The 22,113-nt window shown below is 41.1% G+C and overlaps 1 protein-coding gene across 1 annotated transcript in view; it reads right to left on the bottom strand.

Annotated features, from left to right (window-relative positions):
* nav1b (neuron navigator 1b) overlaps positions 1-22,113 on the bottom strand; it is a 77,083-nt gene that overhangs the window by 27,897 nt on the left and 27,073 nt on the right. The window contains exons 6-7 of the mRNA XM_080793194.1: positions 20,046-20,390; positions 950-1,097 (exon numbers count right to left, since the gene is read on the bottom strand). Coding sequence (XP_080649320.1) covers positions 950-1,097; positions 20,046-20,390 — 493 coding nt within the window. The remainder of the gene's footprint in view (positions 1-949; positions 1,098-20,045; positions 20,391-22,113) is intronic.

Below are 22,113 nucleotides of genomic sequence, written 5' to 3'. Positions count from 1 at the left end.
TCCTTGCAACTCAAGGAGTAGCATTGGTGTGGTGACCTTAAAACGGTTTTGTAGCGAGGAGTTGCAACTGGTGTGGTTTATGCTTAATAGAACAAAACAATAAATGATAATAACAAACAATATGACACAGACTTAATGTGACACCAAAGATACTTTGATTGCAAAGCCAATAATATAATTACCCATGAGCTGAGATAAGGATTACATAATAGAAAAGATGAGGCTTCAGCCTTTAATTTGCACAGGAGAATGCATTTATAATTTTTTAGAGTAGACTATTATTCCATCTCTAAACAGGACTTAAAAAGAATACCGTTTTTATGTAGCTGATATTTTGGTGTTTTTGAGGGGCGCAAACTCCTCCTATGCCCAGGTTTCCGGGTTTGTGTAAACACAAACATTGAAGACAAAAGTGAAGACGGAAAAAGTGAAGACACAAATTGTGATTGGCCAGAATGATGATGTATGATGATCAGAGCACCCCTCACTTCCCCTCCCCTCCACTTCCCTGCCCCTAACTTCACACAGGTGTGATTTTTTTTATTGTAGTGGAGCTTACCAGTTTAAGATTTACTGTACACGTAACTGACTTGTACCTGACCAGTGCAATTGTTACAATTCTGTTACAGCCAACAGAAAGCATACAAAGATAACTTTGCTGACTTGAGTTGAGTTTTCCCTCAACCAACTAATCATCACATATTTATTAACCATTTACTGTATATACAATAATATATATTTGTCTGCCCTCAATTATATCTTTGCTAAAAATAGCCAATCTACAAGCTCACAACACATCGCAAAACAGCATGCAGATTGTATATTCTTTCTTGCCAGATGTTTGCCTATTATGCTCAAAATAGGGATGCATCAGTTCAGCTCTTGTGGCTAACAGGACAATCCTAATCTAATCTTGTTCTTTCCATTATAATAGATACAGTGCACTCACCATGACAGAGGAGTTGCGTCTGGACCCCAGTGGTGTAGTGGGGAGAGAGTTGAGAGAAGAGCTGACGTTGAATTCCTCAGAGCTGAGGTTGTCTGAACCACCATCTCCATCGCTGAGACCACTGCTGATCGAGCTGCTCTCATCCCAACTGAATCAAGACAAGAGGGACATGTCATTAAAATCAACATTGTAAATCTTATCACTTTCAACCTGTTGTAATTTCACAACAATGCAACGTGTTGTGAGCTTGTAGTTATTTTTTAAATAGGACGTGTATCGCCTGTGCTCTAACACAATGTGGCCAAGAATGAGTGAGCAGATGAAGGTATAGTATTTTGTTCAAGATAACAAAAGAAGAACACAGTCACCCTGGAGATGGAACCAATAATCTTTCATTTAGCCCAGGTAGTGTCACTCTCACACTTTTGGAATTCTGCAGTACACACTGCTGAAGTTCACTTGATTCAAACTGATCAAAGTTTCTGAATTTTAAAGTAAATAAGTTGAATCAATAAATGTAAAAACATTATGATAGTCTTCAAAATTATTTTTGTGGAAAATACAAGATTTATTGGCAATATAGTTATATCAAAAAGACAATATTGTGTTATCCAAACAGAAGTCCTCACCACCGCTCATCTGAAGTGAACAAAAGTTGGCAGTGACTTTGACATATCCATCTGTCCTCAGAGAGAATCACCCTGGAGGTGACCACATGCTCAATCAAGCAAGTAATACCAGCATGGCATGCAGCGGCTTTCATCCAAGTTATGCATGATTTATACTTGGTTGTGCACGATATATCGCACACCAAAAATAGCAACAATAACCAAACTAACAGATATAGAAGCTTACAACCTGTCACAGTGCCACACTGTGTGAGCAGGTACTGCATCTGTCATGTGTTTGGTGCGCAACACCAGGGCACAGCTAGGGATTAACCCATTAAGACCTGGGTCCAATTCTACAAATGTCTTTCAAACTAGTAGTTCTCACACTTTCAAGATTTTTCAAAAATGTTCAAAAATAGCAGATGTACAAGCTCACAGTGTGGCACGAAGTGATTTGCTGAGAGCTTGCTAATTGTGAGTAGCTAACGCAAAAATCTAAAATGACACAAATCTTTACCCGATTTAATGGGCTAATAATGCATAAAAGGCCAGGACACAGACCATGTCCTGCCATCAGGCAATGAATAAGCTCCACTTGAAAGACACAATCAGCAATTTATTTGATGATCAATGTATAATTTGTATATTCACAGTTTGGAACATTCCACATTATAGGTCATGCCACAGATAGCAAATGTGAATTAGTTGCCAATATTTGTGTCAATATAGATTTAAAACCAGATAACCACGGTTAACTCCTCCATCAAATCCTGTAGGAACTACTGTAAGTGAAGCAGGATCAATGTTCAAGACCAGGAAGGTAAATCAAAGTTTGTAAAGTCCACAGCTCAGTCATGCTCTTCGTTGGGGTCATAGTTTGTGTCAATTTGCTGCACAATGACATAAATAACTATTTTTCTCAAAGGGTGTGGGTACAAAGAAGTGCTGGAAGCAATGTTTTTTAAAGGGGTCACTGAAGTGCTACATTTGTTTTTAATTAATTCTGCATTCAAATGAGGCAGGGTTCCTGGGTTGATGTTGGAATTTGATACAATATGCAATTAATACAATATAAACAAAACAAAATTTGGGCAGTTTTTCAGCAGTCGGCACCATACTGCAATTTCTGATTGTGGTCAAATGAGGCTTCCCGTTACACTAGGCATACTAAATCATTCTGAATGATATGCATGGGGAATGACAGCTCAGGGTTCATAAGAGCCAACTGGCATGCACTCTTTGAGAAGCATGAGAAGGTCCCAATGGCAGCAGCATGTAGGACCAGACAGCCTCCTGTGGTACTCCCCCTGACCCTGGCTTCTCTGCAAACTCCCCACCACACTCCTGGGTTGCCCTGGAACAGATGGTACCTGGCCACTGTCCAGTAGGGGTGTAACGATAGACTGCATAAAATAAATTGAAGTATATATGTTAATCCATTCTGACCTGAGATCAGATTCTAAGAATGTCTTCTACATCCTGACAGTTTTCTGAAAAAGCTATGTTTCTATGTCAGTCGTTCTTAGATTTTTCAAAAATAGCAGACCTACAAGCGTTGTTATATTGTACCGTTTTACAAATAATGGATATATCGATACTAAGGTATTAAAGGGTGTGTTGTAATTAGGAATTTTAAGACGAAAAAAGAAAGTTACATTTCTGTTTGTCCATGTGTTCACATACAATGTCTATGTATTTGCCAGAGAATCACCGTCTTTACTTTATATATATAATAATACATGTTTGATGTTTCCTTTAAAACTGCACTATCCAGTATCCACACATTCCACACACATTGTATCATATCGCCATGAATGAACCAATATCGTCCATGTATCGTATCGTCAACATCATATCGTATCAATGTTGAAATGTATCGTTGAACTACTACAGGCTTTTTTTTTGTGCTGTCCTGCCCACATGTAGTATTCACTCATACTGCATAGCCATACAGTAGATAGAATCTAGAGAATCAAGCAGGGTTAATTTGTCACTCACTCATACAGGTGCTAGCAGCAAAATGTTGCCGTGGCATTAGAACAGTATTCACAATTCAGTGCAAGTAATGAGCCAAACTATGTGGGGTTACAGATCAGATTGAATGTAGGTTTAGTTTTTTTTTGTCCTTCATGTCCTTGTTCAGGGCTCTCACAGCCTCAGGGAAAAGCCCAGACATTTGAGACACCTCAGAAACAGTCCGTTAGTGTGGGTCCTTTAATCCACATCTTTATTGCGTAATCATTGAGAGCTATAGTTATACATATACTATGTATACTGTATAAAACCACAGTATACCGCTAATCAACTTACAAATTACATATACACTATACAGTACATAGTATATGTATAACTAGCTCTCAATGATGACGTAATAAAGATGTGGATTAAAGGACCCAATGCCAGAGTGTAATTGGTTTTCGATGGTGACGTAATGACGATATGTTTTAGTGTTGGGAGGATTAAAGGTAATGCTCCTATGTATACATGTATGTAATCTGGCACCACTGCCGTATCAGGCACAAGTAGTCATTACTGAGATTTGACAGTTTGTAGCAGTTGAAAGTACTTGCACTCTCTGCTTGCGCACTAGTAGGCCATATATGGCAACAAGCAAGTATGCACTCGACAGAGTGCAGTTCTAGTTATATTCTAGTATTGGCAATCACAGATAGCAATCAGTCAGCTCACTAAAACGTGGCACGGTGAAAAGGTAAAAAGATTAATAAAGAGCCCTTGGAAGCTGAGTCATTCAGAGGGCGAGAGAATAGTTCTCTTCTGTTTCTTTGCCTCCCCTCACCGAGCTGAAATTGCTCTTTGTGGCTTCATAGTCTGCAATTAGCAGAGGCAAGGAACATGGAATTGCATATGTAAGAAAAATGCAGGGAGACAAAAATGGCTCATAGAAAATTCTGAAACAGCGGAGGAAATGGGATTTAATCACATGGGTTTATTCTAAAACAGAATTGAGTTCTGGAGGTACAGTATGTGCCCCACAACACGCTTTAAAGTCCAGAGAGTTAACCATAGCCTATGTAATCTAGGCTCCTAGGCAAAGAAATAACTAAACAAAACAAAACAAATATTAAAGTGAAAAACAGTGAAATAGTGCATAAGTGGATCATTATACTCAGAATGTCAAAATGTACCCTTACAGGTACATATTTTACATTGTTGCTATGTTCTACATTATGTGTGTGCATAATATGTACTAGATAGTGATGCATGAAATCCACTCTCTGTAGCCCATCAACTAATGATTTGTGGTCACATGTGCCTGACCTCAAAAACCAATACTACCAGCCAGACCAAGAAAATGTTTGTATTTGAGCATAGGGATTCAACAGCTCTGGTGGTAAACTAAACTATTAAAGTTATACAATAAAGTCCAATCCAGCATGATGACTGGGGCTTGGCATGCTTCAGTAACATAACATCAACTCTATATTAAGTGATGATTAAGTAAAGCCGGATGCGAGACCAATAAGAAAGAGACAGGAGGGAATGTGGGCTGTTGATAAAGCCAAAACTGCTTGTTCTCCGAGGTGAAATTCAGACAGGGACAGAGTGGGTGTAGTCAAACAAGTACATACATACTTCATACTAGGATGGCAATTAACACTTTGTTTTATGTGGCAGAGCTCCAAGTTCTGCCTGATTTGTGAGTTTGTGCTATTAGTCGAATAGAAGTCTCAGAAAATGCTTTGGTTTGAAAGATTATGGCATATAGGGTGGGAACTGGGAAAACATTAAAATCACTACAATATATGCAGGGCATTGACTGCATTCCAAAGTTGAACTTGGAACAGTTGGGTGCATGTATCACATTGAAGTAGCCTACTGCTTGTCTCTAAGATTTGCAGCATACTTTAGGTGGACTAAACCTAACTAAAAACAGACCAAACCTAACATAATACAAAGGTGAATTGCACATAAGGATGAATGGTTTATATATATTCTAAAGGACAAGGACATATAATTCTCTATGGCAGAGTGGTAATGACATGTTAATAAGATATAGCTACATATGTGTGGTAGACTATAGAAATACCACAATTCTAGAATAAAAATGTGTTTACACCAATGTTAGTGTATAATTGTAAATACTCTCTCTCTCTCTCTCTCTCTCTCTCTCTCTCTCTCACACACACAGTCACACACACACACACACACACACACACGACGTCAACACCCGTTTCACTTTTTTTGATTGATCATTTGATCAAGTTCATCTTAACTGAACTATCCTAAAGTTAAGAACAATTTAAATGCATGGTGAAAAAACGGTGCATCCTGAATCCACATCAAAATTGCAGACGCTGCAGGCTAATGTCCGTTTTTGCGCATCCATCGATCAGCATAGGTTATCCCGGTGATGACATAATATTTAAAATAATTACAAACTAGACAATGATTCAATTATCAGAATCATAAATTGCACCACCAATAAGACAATAAAAAATCGTAGGCAAATTTACCTGGGCGCAAAACGTAACGTCCTTTTAGCTCTTGACGCCGATTGTAAAGGTGGCACTTTTCCGATCAAAACACGACCGTTCATTTGTAGCCTACAGTTTTTACATCCACACGAAACCGTACGTGCGCAACCTTCCAAAATCCTGAAAGATGAGTCTAATCCTCGATTCAAAATCTCCCTGTCCTCCGCGAGCATGCCCGGCCGTTTCCCTGCAAAAAAAACGGTCCGTCCGCTAGCCTAGGAAACACCCCCAAAATGAAACCCCCTACTCTCCTCCACTGATGGCAAACAGCTGTTGCTCATCATTCGAGGGTTCTCAGTCCAAAGGAACTATTATGAAGCTGCAAGCAGTGGTTCTCAAAGTGAGGTTCGGGGACCCCCAGGAGTCTTGAGTTAATAAATAGCCCATCTACATTGAAGCATGTACATGTTCGGGGTTGCAGGTCTCCGCGGTGTCTGTCCAACACCACAGGGGGGAGTGGATTTAGATTCAACAGTTCAACAAATTCAAATACATACGAGTCTAATCCCAGGGTCACCAGCAAAATTTGTCAAAATAGATCACTTAATGTAATGTGGGGCTTACATGTAGATCGGAAAAAAGCTGCTGAGCACTGAACAAACACTAGTCTATCACAATGATTAGGCTACAATATAGAGCAGTTATGTAACACTTACTTTAACAACAGAAAATCAATTCTTGCGACTTTAATTGGTAGACTTTTTTCCCCCTTTTTTTCTCTTTATACTAGACTAATTGTTATGTTCCAATGGACCTCTGCAAGGACATGATTGCCTGAATATAATAAATTACGGTATGTGTGTTCTTCTCTTTCACAGTTACACACGTGAATGCCTTCTGGGACCAAACTGGAAACATCCAGACCAAGGTAAGGTCTGACTCTGAATCACAGAGGAGGAAACCACAAAATCCTAAAATGAGTTGAGGACCTCCAGTGAGACATGAGGAGCCTTGGTAAACCAACCCCCCTCCATGGCTTTTTATTAGTAGTGGAACAGTCTCACGTGATGATCTCACCAGGCCAGAGTGCTGCAACCACTCAAGAAGGTAAACCGTGGGTCAAGAAAGTCCCCACATCTTAGAGCAAGTTCTGGGTTTCTGTGTGGCATCATGTTCATTATTTCAAATGGAAAGATATTGTACTCCCATCATCAACCACCCCAAAATACCAGAGCACAGCTGTATGAAGGAATATAATTATATTGCATAAATGCATATACATTCTCTCTCTTTTTAAGGAACATGGCAATTGTGTTGCTTTCACTCTGACAGACAACAAACACGCTATCGCTATGAAAAGAAAACATCAACAGATAGACTGTGAAGATAAAAGTATTGTTGTGTCTGCCTTTATCTTTTGATGTCTCAACTTGAGAGTGAGCCTATGAGGGTTTTTTGAGGGGCGCTAGCCGCTAGCCACTCCTATATGCTTTTGTCCCCACAAGATGTCCGCAACACAAACATTAATTTAAATGCCATTGACAATGAAGGGAACATTTCTGTAATCTTGTCCCCACACGTCTCATATTTGCCATTGACAATGAAAGGAGAAATGAGATCAAATGTCCGCGAAATATGATGTAAAATGTCTGCAACACAAACATTAAATGCCATTGACAATGAAGGAAAAATGTATGTCATCTTGTCCCCACACGTCTCATATTTGCCATCGACAATGAAAGGAGAAATTAGGTCAAATGTCCGCCAAATATGACGTAAATTTGTGGCAACAACAGGCATTCTGATTGGCCAGTATGAGATGATGCACGATGATAAGAGTGCCCCTCAATCACTTCACACGAGTGTGATTGTATTTGTTCCATTTAAACCCAGCACGTGAAGAAGTATTTTCTTTATATATTTACTACTGGTTACTTCTAAAACCTCAGCTGTCCTGATAGCCAAACGGTTTCTCACTTTCTCCTAATAGCCAAACAACCTCTTGTTTGGGAAAGGTGAGTGATATAGATTGTACACAACACGGACAAGCACTTTACAACCCTCACATCCCCTGTTTATCTGAACTGAACCACAGATCTGCTAAACAAGCCGTCCTTTAAATGGCCCCTGCACCAGGTTTGTATAGTAAAGGCTGTCCTCCATTGATAACCAATGTGCCTGAAACATCCTCTGGATGTTTGCTAAAGCTGGGGCCCATTGGATACTGACCGTGAGACTCAAAAGCAGCATGTGACTGTGTAAATAATGAAACGGAGTAAAAACTACCTCTAAATGTATACCGTGGAAAATGTATGGTTATGGTGTATGCAACATTTCTTATTAGGGTGTAGTGTTTGTTGATATGAAAACTAAATTCTATAGTCACATGATTTGACCTTTAAAACACAACATGTATAGTTACTGTTATTTGCACTGTAGGACAGGATATTTACAAGTCATTTAAAAAGAGATTCACCCAGTCTGTGGGGATGGACACAAAGAAGGGTTGAATGAATGCAACAACATGTGGTGTCTGGAGGATAGTAGACAGGAAGCTTTACGTCCTGACCTTTTGTTATTGCAACCAGTTAAAAGTTCAGCCATTGCTCTAAGCACAGTTAGACATTGTACGATTCTTCTGAAAAATCCCAGAGTTGACCTATACGGTGAATGGTGAATTTTGGACAGATGAACAATATTTAACTTGCTTTGTCTATATTTAAAATATTCACTTACTCTACCATTATGAACTGAATCATTTATGAAAATTTCACTTAAATGAAAAGAATGGGAGTAGGCTACTATATTGCAATATTTCACAAATCTATCACAAATCAGCACAAGTCTTAAATTGAAAGATCTCTTTTTAACGCAGGCCCTGCTTCTCACTCAGTTAGGCACATTCACAGCAAATTCGTTCCTACAGAGTACCGGTTGTATACTATTGGCCACTGAGCACTGAGCAGCTCCACTGGAGCAGTTGGGGGTTCAGTGGCTTTCTCAAGGCCAAGGGCACTTCAATGATGGGTGTTAAGGGATGGATGCGTGCTGGTCACTTCCCCCAGATCTTTGCTACCAGTCCGGGGACTGAACCTTTCGTCCACAAGCACGCTCCTCTAAAAGCATTGCTGATCTAAATTTATAATCTTTTGTTTCTCTAAGGTGGTGTTGTGACACAACATTTCCAGCAGGAGGCACAACAACTCAACAACACTTTCTGTTTCTGTGTGTGATGTGAGTGTGTGTGTGTGTGTGTGTGTGTGTGTGTGTGTGTGTGTGTGTGTGCATGCGCGTGTCAACCCTTCACTGTTGAGAGAGAAGTGTCATCACTCTGCTCACTACACCCGATCCCATCTTACAACATGAGTAATTATTTAAGTAGGCTGTAAGAGCATCGCTGAAATGTACCCTGACATTTGGTCCTATACTGTATTCCCATTCAAGCATTTCATTCGATCAATAAGTCTGCCCACGAGGAAAGCTGGCAGGGCATTGCTCCAGAATATCAAGGATCTTCCAGTAATTCTGATCTATATTGAGCTTGACCATGGAACAAGCAGGTTTGTGCTACCATCAGCGCAGAGCGCTGTCGTGGCAGTACAGCAAATGAGTCTGAGATGCATCAGTGAATGTGTCCAAGACCATTATATGGTTGCTCCAGCCTCCTGCCTGAAAATGGCTCGGAAATGAGCACACAATCTTTATCAGTCTCAGACAGGAAGCTCCCCACTGTAGCCACAACGCAGGGGATGCAACATGCGGTCATGGAGCACACAGAAAACTAAAATCCTCTATCTATAACACTGTTTTCCAATTGTGGGTCGCGGCCAATTTTGGGGGTTTTTCTGGGTCAATTTTTACACGACTCACGACTCGAGTAAAAATCCCATTTTCTTTTCATACATTTAAAAAAGATATATATTTCAAAAGATATTTTTTTATACAAAAATAATTAAGAAATAGTGAAAATGATAATAATCTAGAAGCTCGCAACTTGTGTGCTTGTAGATCTGCTATTTTCAATAGTTTGGGTCCAGGGAAAATGTCTAAATCTCTGTTTTGGGTGTCGACCTGAAAAGTTTGTGAACCACTGCTTCCTTCCAACACAGAGCTCTGATCGTACGAGAGCTAGCTATACTGGTGACTGGGTGCATTGCCGTCCTCCTGCTGAGGCTTATTTAGTATAAGGAAGGATGCATGTGTCCACAAAGAACCCATCTGGTCCAGTATGACCTATCGTGGGAAACAGAACTTCAAGCAGGACAGCAATGAGACAGACCTACATTGAGTAAAGTTGAGATGAGCTAAACACAATCAAATCCGTCTTCATTTGCTACATTTATAACAGACGAAGTGGCAATTCTGTGTCAGACTTCATGGTGGAGACAGAGTGAGGCACTGTACAGTAAAATCCTCACTGTTAATTTATCCATTACCTCTGCAAGTGTACAAATGTAACCGGGTCCATTTGGTTGCATTATGTACACTCAAAGAGTTAAAGAAGTGGTAAATGGTAAAAGTCTCATTCATCAAACTGGAACATGATCTAAAAGAGTACATGTATACATGTATGTATGTATGTATGTATGTATGTATGTATGTATGTATTTATGTACAGTATGTATGTATGTATGTGTAATGAAAACTGCACCCCCAGACAACCACATAGAGGCCAGTGTAAACAGGGAGCACACGTCATTGACATGATACAGAGATGATTCATGCTCCCCAGGGGGCCACTGTAATGGTGGAGCCATTATTCACACGGACAGAGGTGGTGGTCTCGTTGGTGGGGTGGTCATACAGTATTTTAGACAAACCTCTCAGTGGGGAAGGGAAACTCCATATTGAGGCCAGATGTTGGAACTCTCGAGTGTGAGCATGACTTCTGTGTGTGTGTGTGTTTAGTATATCCAGTATGTGGGGTGTCTTGGTTTAAGTGTTTGCGTCCGTGGATGCTCGCGCCTGCGCTTGTGTGCGTGTGTACTGCACATGTTTTATTTTGTGTTTGTCCATTTTCTGCAGTAACAGCTCGGCCACAAAGTTCTTCAATCAATACTCAACAACAACACCACTTGAACCCTATAGCATCCATATTCTGGAGGAAACCTTGTAGCCTGTCATGAGTTTGTAGAGAGGGAAAAAGTGTGGACATACTGTATATCTGTGTGTATATCTCTGTGTGTGTGTGTGTGTGTGTGTGTGTGTGTGTGTGTGTGTGTGTGTAAGAGAGAGAGAGAGAGAGAGAGCACATACTAAAATCTCCCCAACGGAAAACAGTAACTGTCCCTTCTCATTTGAACCATAGCCCATAAAAAGTAAAGCAGTGGTCCTACTGAACCCTAATCCCTCCAGGACCTATGGAGCCTTGGCCAGGGAGGCCCATGCAGGTCCAATCAGGGAGCAGATGGGTTAAAGTGGGTCAGAACCCTGGTGAGGCTGCACTGGTCAGGAAAGCAGTTGGCGACTGTAGAGGATATAGGGCTCCAACTCAGGCAGGAAAAGGGAAATGGAAGGCAGACAGCCGGAGGCACAGACCTACGATCAGATGACTGCTCATGCAAACTCTCTTGTGTGCCACGGACATGTCGATATGTACACAGACCTAGGATCAGATGACTGCTCATGCAAACTCTCTTGTGTGCCACGGGCATGTCGATATGTACAGTTTCCATGATTGAGACCATGAAGTATTTCAATATCTGGAACTCTATACAGACTCAGACAGTTTTTGAGCAGATCCACCACACAGTAAAATCCTGGATTAATTTAACTCTGAGAGAGCACAAATAGACCCAAATGGGTTAATTTTAACTCTCTTATTTTACTGTGTAGGCAGCTTTTTTGAGGGTAGCTAGTCCCTCCTATGCCCAGCTTTGTGTGTCCTACATTTGTGATGATTTGATTGGCTGATCATGGAATGTGATTGTACTGTATGATGATGTATGACGATAAGAGTGCCCCTCACTTCACACAAGTGTGATTTTTACTGTTATGTTTGAAACACTGAGGAAATAGATAGACCACTGCTGTTCATAAGAAACTACTCAAGAGAGTGCAGATATTCCTTGCTCTAAGCTTTTTTACTGTTACCATGGAAATTATATTGCCAGAGGAACAAACTAAGCCACTGGCTTATTTTACAGTAAAATGTGGACAAGAACAGGACTGAAATACCAGCGCTGGAAAAGAACAACAATATTTGCTCATAGCATGGTCCGGATCTTGTCTTTAAATAAAAAATCATTTTGACATCACTTAAAGCATGGCAAATTCAGTGAAGGAACAGCAGCTTCTGGAAAGCATGACTGTCATAGTCAATAATTGTATGATCCTATATCCATTCCAAATACCGGCACTTAGTTGCAATGCAGGGACAAGCGGGAATAACAATACGTGACGGCAGCCATCTTTCTCCCACAACTCTACTCACAATACAGCCTAATTAAATGGTTAGCACACAGCCTCCACACCCATCTCTCACTCATAAAAATGTGCGCACACACCCACACGCACACAGACATACACATACACACACACAAGCGTGCATGTATGCATGCGCGCACATGCACATGCACGCACGCACTCACGCACGCACACACTGCTACCGCTCACACAGCTACCACTCACACACACGAGGTGGGTCAGTGGAGGAGGGTTACCATGGTAGCACACCCCCATCCATGTTGCCGCATGATCAGAGGCGTGATGCTGCTGCACCGTGCAGCCTGTGTGTTACTGGGAGAACACAGCGGAGTCTAATCGAATGGCTCTTCACTCCACACTACTCTGTTCTCATGCACATCGTTGCTGTCAGGCAGGAACCTCTTATCTCCATATTGTGTGAAAGGTAAAAGTAACAGTTTTGGACATCCAAGGTACCATCTGACAGTGACAAACATGTAGGCTTACTGAGGGAAAAAGAAATGCAACTCAGTCAGTCAGCTTCATTCCACAGTTTCCAGGCAAGGTGCACCCGCTCTAATGGAATGCCTGTGAGGCAACTTCAACATCGATACTGTACTGTAGCTCTCCGTTGCGAGCAGCTAAGTGCCCTTTTAAGGGTTCTTCAGCCCAGTGGTTCTCAACGTGGGGTCTGGGGATCCCCAGGGGTCTTTGAGGGGGTTCCAGGGGATCCCCAGCAAAAGAGGTGAATACAGCATTCAAGGTCAAGGTAAACTTTTGGGAAATTTGTCTTGGGCTTTCACCCCAGCTACAGCCACACATAAAACAAAAATACATTACAGAGGAAGACACAACATTACACAATTACACACATGATGTGGATAATCAAGCCTCACGTAGTTACCGCTGTTTCAGAGCCTCGTTCAGCATCTTAGTTGATGCTGATACAAACGATTTTTTAAATCTAATGTACTTCCACTTTGGTTCTTTGTATCTTCTCCCAGAGGGCAGAAGTACAAACTCGCCATGTAAAACATGGGTAACATCACTGACAATTTTTTGAGCCTGTTTTAATGTAGCCTGCTCATAAATAGACTGAAGAGTCACAGTACAGTACAGTACAGTTGAATTATTTGTATTTTTTATATATCAATCTTATCTTCCAGGGATTCCAGGTTTGAGAACAATGCTTTAGTCAATGTAGCCAAACACTGACAGATGACATGACAATATTATGTGCTTGTTTCCTAAAGAGTAAAAATAAATAATAAATCAGCTGTTTAAATTGTTTTCAGTGAAGTAATATCTGCCAAGAAAAATTGTAAATATGATGGTATAATGATATACATATTTCTACCCGCCCTCCTCTTGAAAAAGTATCAATCTATTTGCATGTCCTATTTAAAGCATTAGAGCAGCATTCACCTCATCAATCACATGCTATCGTGATCGTGATCAAAACCAAAGCTTAAAGCAACCATCAGATTCAACCAAACTGCTTACACTGCAACTGGGTGAGCCTAGGATTCTGACCATAATTGACCCAACACCGCTTTAATGGCGATGAACACAGAGTAGCACTGTAGAGCAGTCATAATTTATATACCAGGTATGGAAAAATCAAACCTACACCCATAATGTAATGTGATTACTGCTCCTATTCATAAACCAAGACTCAGAAAATAACCTACAAGGCTTGTAATAATACAATACAGTATGAGCGATGGCTGCACTGTACCTCTATGTGGCATGAACGCTGAGCCCGCAGGAAACACTGTTCATAAATCCAACATTCATTAGAGGTGGTCAGGGCTAAATGGGGGTTCATTTCAACTTTAGACCTAATATACTACTGCACTAGACAGCACTGTTTCCCAAACAGTGGGTCGGGACCCATTTGTGGGTCACGAACCATTTTTTTATGGGCCACGGCTTGAGTAAAAATCCCATTTTCTTTTCCTATAATATAAAAATAAATAAATCAAAGGATATATATTTTTAAATAAAACAAATTAAATAATTGTATACATTTAAAAAACAAATAAAGAGGTAAGAGCGCAGACCAATAGTGGGGAGGTGCTGACCACAGGAGACAAAACTTCAAAAAAGGAAGGAGAGGTCGCACAGCTCGTAGTCACGAATCACGATGCAAAAATGTTTATTATAAGACCAACGACCAACAAAATCCCTTCTTCAGGGTATAAAGAGGGTGAAGATTTAAAAAACAAATCTAAGAGTTAGGTCCCAGGTCTAATCTCTGCTTTGCGTCTTGACCTAAAACGTTTGGGAACCACTGCACTAGCTGGACAGACAATGTTGTTTTCCATGGATGAATAGCTACGGTTGCTACTTCCATGCTGTGTCTCAATTTATGTCATTAAATGTCAGTTGACTTTTCTAGTTCAAACCGAATCTAAGCAAGGAGGAGGATGGGAGGAGAGGATGGGGAAAATGCCTGTGCATTAATATCACTGAACCAACAGATATCAAGAAATTATTGAAAGATGTATAATAAATGCCCCAGCCGCCATGATGTACAAGTACACCCCCAGGACATGACACTAATATGTCGCAGGGACTTAACCCCAATCCAGCCCTTGATGCTGGTTGCCAAGATGGGTCAATTTTTATAGTCTTTGGTGTGACTCTGCCGGGGAATCAAACACTCTGTCTAACCACAAAGCCTGGCAAGTTTAATAGGGCCGTACAAATATAACTAAGAGAGAGAGGAGAAAGCCCAGAAGTCACTTACAAAGTTCAATAGAAGGTAGAAGTTTAATATCGATACACAATTTCACTGGGGGCCATGTTAATAATAATATAATAAACCGTAATTTTATTGACGTGAAGGTAATTTGGAGAGTAGCGTTTTCATGACAAAATGTATAGGATTTGCATTTTAAGAACACACTAGCAGACGGCTGAATACGTTCTCAGTAGCTGTAGCACTCATCATCATGGGGAATAACCTCTCTGAGGCGTTTCCTGTGAAGTCCGGAGTGAGGCAGGGGTGCATCATCTCTCCTATCCTCTTCCTTGTCGCCATTGACTGGATCACCACCAACACCACAGCTGACAGACCGAGAGGCATCCAGTGGACCCTATTCTCCCAGTTGGAAGACCTTGACTTCGCTGATGATCTTGCTCTCCTATCCACAAACCACAACAACATGCAGGCTAAAACTGACAGGCTTAGCACCTTCGCCAGACAGGTCGGACTCGGTATAAACACCTCAAAAACACAAGTGTTGTGTGTGAACTCCACCCCCACACAACCCATCCTTGTCGATGAAAAACCACTCGAGTTTGTGGACGATTTCACCTATCTGGGCAGCCTTATCAGTAAGGACAGTGGGGCATCAAAAGACATCAGAGCAAGGCTGGGAAAGGCTCAGGGTGCCTTCTCCCAACTCCGATCCATCTGGAAATCCAAAAAGTATAGCCTCAAAACGAAGATGCTCATATACAACAGCAATGTCAAGTCTGTTCTGCTGTATGGATCTGAGAGCTGGAGAGTGGTCAAGACAGACACAAGGAAAATGGAAGTGTTCCACAACAGATGCCTAAGACGTATATGTCAGATCTTTTGGCCAAATAAAATATCCAACAATGAACTGTACAAACAAACAGGGAGCCGGAGCATTACAAAGGACATTACACACAGACGACTGAGATGGCTAGGGCATGTACTGAGAATGGAGCAGGACTGCATCACAAAGGTGGCTTTAAGATGGACACCACCAGGAAAAAGAAAACCTGGGAGGCCCAAGACCACCTGGCGCAGAACTGTGACGCAGGAGCTGGAACAGATGAATCTGTCCTGGGGAGAGGCGCAACATGCTGCCAGAGATCGAATGAAATGGAGAGCGCTCATTGAAGCCTTATGTCCCATTGGGGACGAAGAGGAGTAAGTAAGTAAGTAAGCTGTAGCACTCTAGGAACAGAGAACCTAAGGCTTGGATGAAATCACAAATGAAGCCTCATAGTAAGATAGAGTCAACTGCACTGCATGCTTCCCCCTGTCCTTGAGTATTGGTGTAAGGGAAGTAACTATTTCTCTCATGGCTGACAGATGGATCCTATGAGGAGAAATGCGATTGAGGTAATACCAGATGAGTGATGTGGCTCACAGTAGCAGTGATTACTGTCAGTGTGTGTGTACACACATATACATGTAGACCCATGCAGCCAGTAGTGTTTGGCTGGTGAGTTAATCAATAGCCATTACACCACCAGCCATGTACTGCAGGTCTGGAGTTTGCTCCACCGAGACAACACACAAGGGAGATGACACTCAGGACTGATTATTTTACTGTTAGATGTTCCAGTGCTTATTGCTTATCTGGCTGTAATGCATAAAAAATAAATAAAAAAACATCATCTTATTGTGTCAATTGTGCAATAAGGGTAAGCAAGCTCTGTGTTGCTTTTTGAAACACCATTATAAAATATCCTTGTGATATTTACTAGAACATTTCATTGGGCATACACCTCACACTTACAGTAAGGCTCCTGTCACTGTGTCACACCAGTGAAAATGTATGAATAATGAGGGTTTAAGAAGGGGTGTGCAGAAATTACACCTCAACCGCTCAGTTGATTTCTCCACGGTTTCCATGGAAACGCAGGAGGAGCCTGTTTCATTTTAAAGCGATGAGCCTGATGGTTCTCAACGAGCTAAAATGTGTGAGCGACGACGTGCATGTGTGACTGTATGGTATGTGTACGCATGTGTGTGTGTGTGTGTGTATGCGTGCGTGCGTGTCATGCTGTCACCAATCTGGATTATCAGGGCTGTGCAAAGGAAATGCAAACATATTCACAAATATGCAAAGTGATGTTGTAAGTAACAGAGGAAACTAGAGCAAGTGATGTTGCTCCTATTTCGGAAACGTGGATTAAGCAATTATCCACACCAGGGGCCGCCATTATATTCATGAGGCACTGTAATATTAACCCTTGGTAGACTATCACTAGTATGCCCTTATTCCTGAGAGATCATAAGATGACAAGGATATTTTCTAATGACACCAATAGGCCAGAATACCATAGTATTCAGATTCAGAATCATTTGGGTTTCCCCATTCTTTTACAATTAAGGAATGTCAAGTGGAAAATGTCCTCCACGCTCAATGTCATTATAATTGTTGTTAATACTGCACAGTCAGCACAATGCCTTTTCTCTTTTACATTCAATGGAGATGCAATAAGGCGTGGGTGTGATTATAACCTGGAGACAGGTGGTACACAATAGGGATGCCGGGGGTTTCTCACAGTCACCTTGAAACCCGCGCCTGGAGGTCGTCGGCATGGGTGGCACTGGCAATTCACCAAGCATGATGGGACTTTTTATTTCTTTTTTACCACGTCAGCAGGTTAGGATCACTGTAGCCTGCAGGACTATTAAATAGTTTCAGGTCCAACCCCATCATGTTTATTAGCAGTCCCACGGTGGTTCATACAGAGGTGCAGGGTCAGAAAACAGGGCAGATTAATTTGGATTATAGGTGGATGTCACTGTTAGTGTTAGGAATGGTGCCCATGAAAAATAATCTCTTTTAAGCTGTGACTTCATCAATGATATACTGTCATTATTTTCACCTCGCTCTCTACCTCCAAAAACTAATCTACCCTCTACAAGTACAGTACAATTACAAACAAACACTACACGTATTTGCTATTTTAAAATGTATAACTCATTTTGTCCCTTTCTCCTGTCCCGTTCTCCTTTAGCTATACTGACCTGTCGTAGCCTACTTGATACGCTCTTTTCTCACTCTACTCTACACCCTCACAATGCGTCACACAACATGACGCATTGTGATCTTGTAGATCTGCTATATTTGGTGAATGTTCTCCAAAAATAGGGATGCTGGAATGCAAGTGGTGTGCAAAAAAGAAGAAAAAAGGTAACAAGCTAAATTATAAAACATTTTAAGATAACCCAGTTCCACCCCTCTTCACCTCTTTCTACTCCTGGCTGACAGCCGGAGCCCAAATCCCACTGCATGTGCAGCAGTGATAAAGCTGCTCAAATCACACCAGAGAACTGGCCTGGATACATTCTCAATCTCTTTCTTGCTTTCTTTCATTCGTTCACCCCTCTCTCTCTCTCTCTCTCTCTCTCTCTCTCTCTCTGTTCTCAATAAACTCAGGAAAGATAATAAGCTGAATGATTGCTAGGAGAGCTGCAAAAGTGAAGAAGAGTAATATAATGGAAAGCGGAAGGGAAAAGAATGAAGGTAAATGGGACATTGCAGTATTTCCACAACTGAAAGTACCAGCAGATCGCTGCCACCAGAGTCCAGACAAACTATTCAAACCATGTGGCTATCGACTGGTAAACAAAATAAACTAGCCAGTTGTGTCCAGCTGACATTACGCCTGCACAATAAAAACCCTCAGTGTTCGTTTAATCTCAGAGTAAACATCTTTAAACTCTCAGAGTTACAGAGTCTACAACATCCCACTGTTCATCGTTCTGGGCATGGGTCTGTGTCCGGTGACATAATCACCTCAGTAAGTAGTCATAACAGATCACATACGAATTACTTTAAATAACAAATACATTCAAAAGATTTAAGTAATCCTGTCTGTATATGCTGTAAAAAGTAATATTCAATGTTAGATGTAAGTCCGCCATCGAATTACATACAGTAATTGGATATAAACATACTATAAAAGCTTAAATAAAAAGCTTTTACAGTATAAAAGTTAATTGTCTTTTCATTATTTTCTTTCAATAAATGCAGTGGTATTGACTATATCACTATATCATCTCATTTCAGAATTATAGGGAAGTCAAGACATTGTATTTTAAACTGTATTACATGCCATTGTAATAATATAATATATTATTTAAGCCTCTTTTCAGCTCATTTGCCTACCGATAAAATATTGATACCAGTCCCATAATACTTCACAGCACAATAACATAAACACCTTTTCCTTTGAACATTCAATAATACCATATTGACTGCTGACTTATGTAACTACTGTTCAGAGCAGTTCTACCCTCAGCAAAACACAGTAGTCAGACTCAGCACAATTATTTCAAAAAAGTGTCATGGCTGATTTGAGAATTCCTTAAAGACCAAGAACAAGGAAGCTTTTTGATAGACATGTACCAAGCAAGTGTGTGTGTGTGTGTGTGTGTGTGTGTGTGTGTGTGTATGTGTGTGTGTGTGTGTGTGTGTGTGTGTGCGTGCACGTGATCCACTTTTTAGCTATTGATTTGCAAACACTGAAACAGGACATAAACATACATTTAGGCTTAACATACATTCTGCCTACCAATACCACATTTGTCTTGGTAGTCCTAGATCACTGATCTTAGCAATGTTTTAACCATTATTTTGTCAAAAAGTGCAACAAGATTAAAGTTTCTATTTAACTTATGTGCAAAAAAAAGTGATGAACACCCTTTTTATCACAGACACATCTAATCTGCAAGCTCACGTGTTGCAAGCAACACAATGCGTTGATAATGACATATTCCCAAAATAGGGCCACCAACGCGAAAGTTGGTGGTTATAACAAATGCTGAATACTGATCAAAAACGTCACAGATAAACGTACTGTATATCGTTCTGGCTCTAGATCATACTGTCATACAAACAAGGATTTCTCTTGAGTCTCTCTTACCCATTAGCCAGGTTGTCATCATCATCATCCGGCAGACTCTTGCCTACAAGGTCGCTGTCGCTCAGGTAACCGGACTTGAGGTCGACGTCATCCAGTCCCTCAATGAGCTCGATGCGGGAAGTGCTGCTAAGACAGCGTGCTGGCATTGTGTGGGCTGTATACTGCGAACCCGTCCTACCGCCCTGGTATCCTCCTCCCGTGGAGGAAGGGGCATCACCTGCTTGAAGACGGGGACTGGACTGGCCGTGGCGCCAGGAGAGAGGCGAGGAGCGGTTGGACAGGCTGGACATGCTGCGGGCGTTGGTCTCGTCGCTGTCGTAGCCGACGTTACTGCTGTCCACACAGCTATAGGGGCATGGAGAGAAAGGTTTAGTTTATATTTGAGGCTTTTGTTCTCCTTTGGATTAACTTTCCACAGTGGATTGACTGATTGCTTGATTGATTGCTTGCTTGATTGATTGATTGATTGATTGATTGACTGACTGACTGACTGACTGTCTGACCTTTATTATTGACCAGGAAAACAAAAGATATCTCTATTCTGGATCATATAGAAAAGTATAACAGAAAATGTCCTACAGCTTATTTCTATTGTGATTCTGTTGATGTTATGCGACCTATATGTGTGGGTGGGTGGTGGGGGGGGTTAATTAAAGCCCCAATTAATACTTTGATTAAGCCTCATAGCTGAAACGCGTAAGCGTTCGTTTATTGGTGTGATAGGTATACATTTTTACATATTAATAATTTAAATGGCATTGTGACTGGTAGGACTTGAATGCTTAGGATTTGGACTCGACTTAGGACTTGGCAGTCTTGACTTGAGAATTGGCTTGGGACTTGCCTGTCTTGACTAGAGACTTGACTCGGGACTTGAGAGCAAAGACTTGAGAGTTATAGGGACTTGAAAAACAATGACTCTGTCATTGTCTCCATATTAAACAAAGACAAACTCTGTTCTAGACAGCTTAGCTTACAGCCGCACCATAAAGAACATTACCGTATGTGCCAGGGTGACACACTGCCCCAGTGCCCCTGATATTACATTTTATGGGTGCTATGGCAGAAGTTTGAGCTACAATCTGTCAGTTTTATGTCGGTTGACTCCTTGTACCTCTGTCCTGATGGAGAGAGTTGATTTATTATCACTAGCAGCCCTCACATCTAGAGTTTGGAGTTTGCCACTATGCACACCCTCGCACCTACACATCTAGGACTCCAATTTCGTCGCTGCCTTTACCCGCAGTGCGGCCCGCAATTCAGCCGCTGTCCCTTAATGGTATTTTCGTCCAGCATCACCCGCTATCTTTTTTGCAGACACCGGTATTTGCACCTAGAGATGTGGTCATGGTCGTGCTGGCACGCTTCCCCCTAAATTGCTATTTTGGTCAAACACATTTGTGAAAGCGATGTATGCCAAATTAGTTTGGTAAAGAGCAATGGAGATGTCCGCGTAGTGCAGGCTGCGTCATCTCTCCTTATTCTCCTATGCAGGCATCTCTTTGTAATTGTCATAGTATCAGCAGAAGTGAGTGCCTGCCACTTCCTTGTGTTTAAATAATTGTATAGTCAAAGAAGTTATTTGTGCCAGTATGCCAGGCATTGCAGCGTGCGCGATTCCATTTGCACGTGCAGTTCATTGCCCCATAGCAGCAAATGGGGTTTAATCTAGACTGAACTTCCGTAGAGACGGCCTACACGCACGATCTATATACCAAATGAAAGCCCGATTTTTGTAGTTTACATAGTACATTTTTAAAAAATGAGCAAGAATTGAGCGAGTTGTGACTTAATGAAAAGACGTGTTCTAAATGTATCCATTGGAAGAGTATATATTATTATACTGTACTCCATACTACCATACAGACTTGTTAAAATAACATACAACATACAAGTCCCATATTTATCTTTTAGCTTAAAAATAAATCAATAGTGTCATCTAATTGCTGCTGACCCAGATACAGCGGTACAATCTGGAAAACCTTCAGGGACTAAAGCTGGAAGGATGTCATTTCAGAACTCAAGGACAAGTAGAATACCAATCTCTGTGTAAAAGGGCATCTATATC

This window comes from Protomyctophum bolini (genome assembly GCF_963924005.1).
Source record: "Protomyctophum bolini genome assembly, chromosome: 2".
NCBI lineage: Eukaryota > Metazoa > Chordata > Actinopteri > Myctophiformes > Myctophidae > Protomyctophum > Protomyctophum bolini.
Note: the sequence above shows the minus strand (reverse complement) of the source record. Positions and strands in the feature narration are given on the sequence as shown.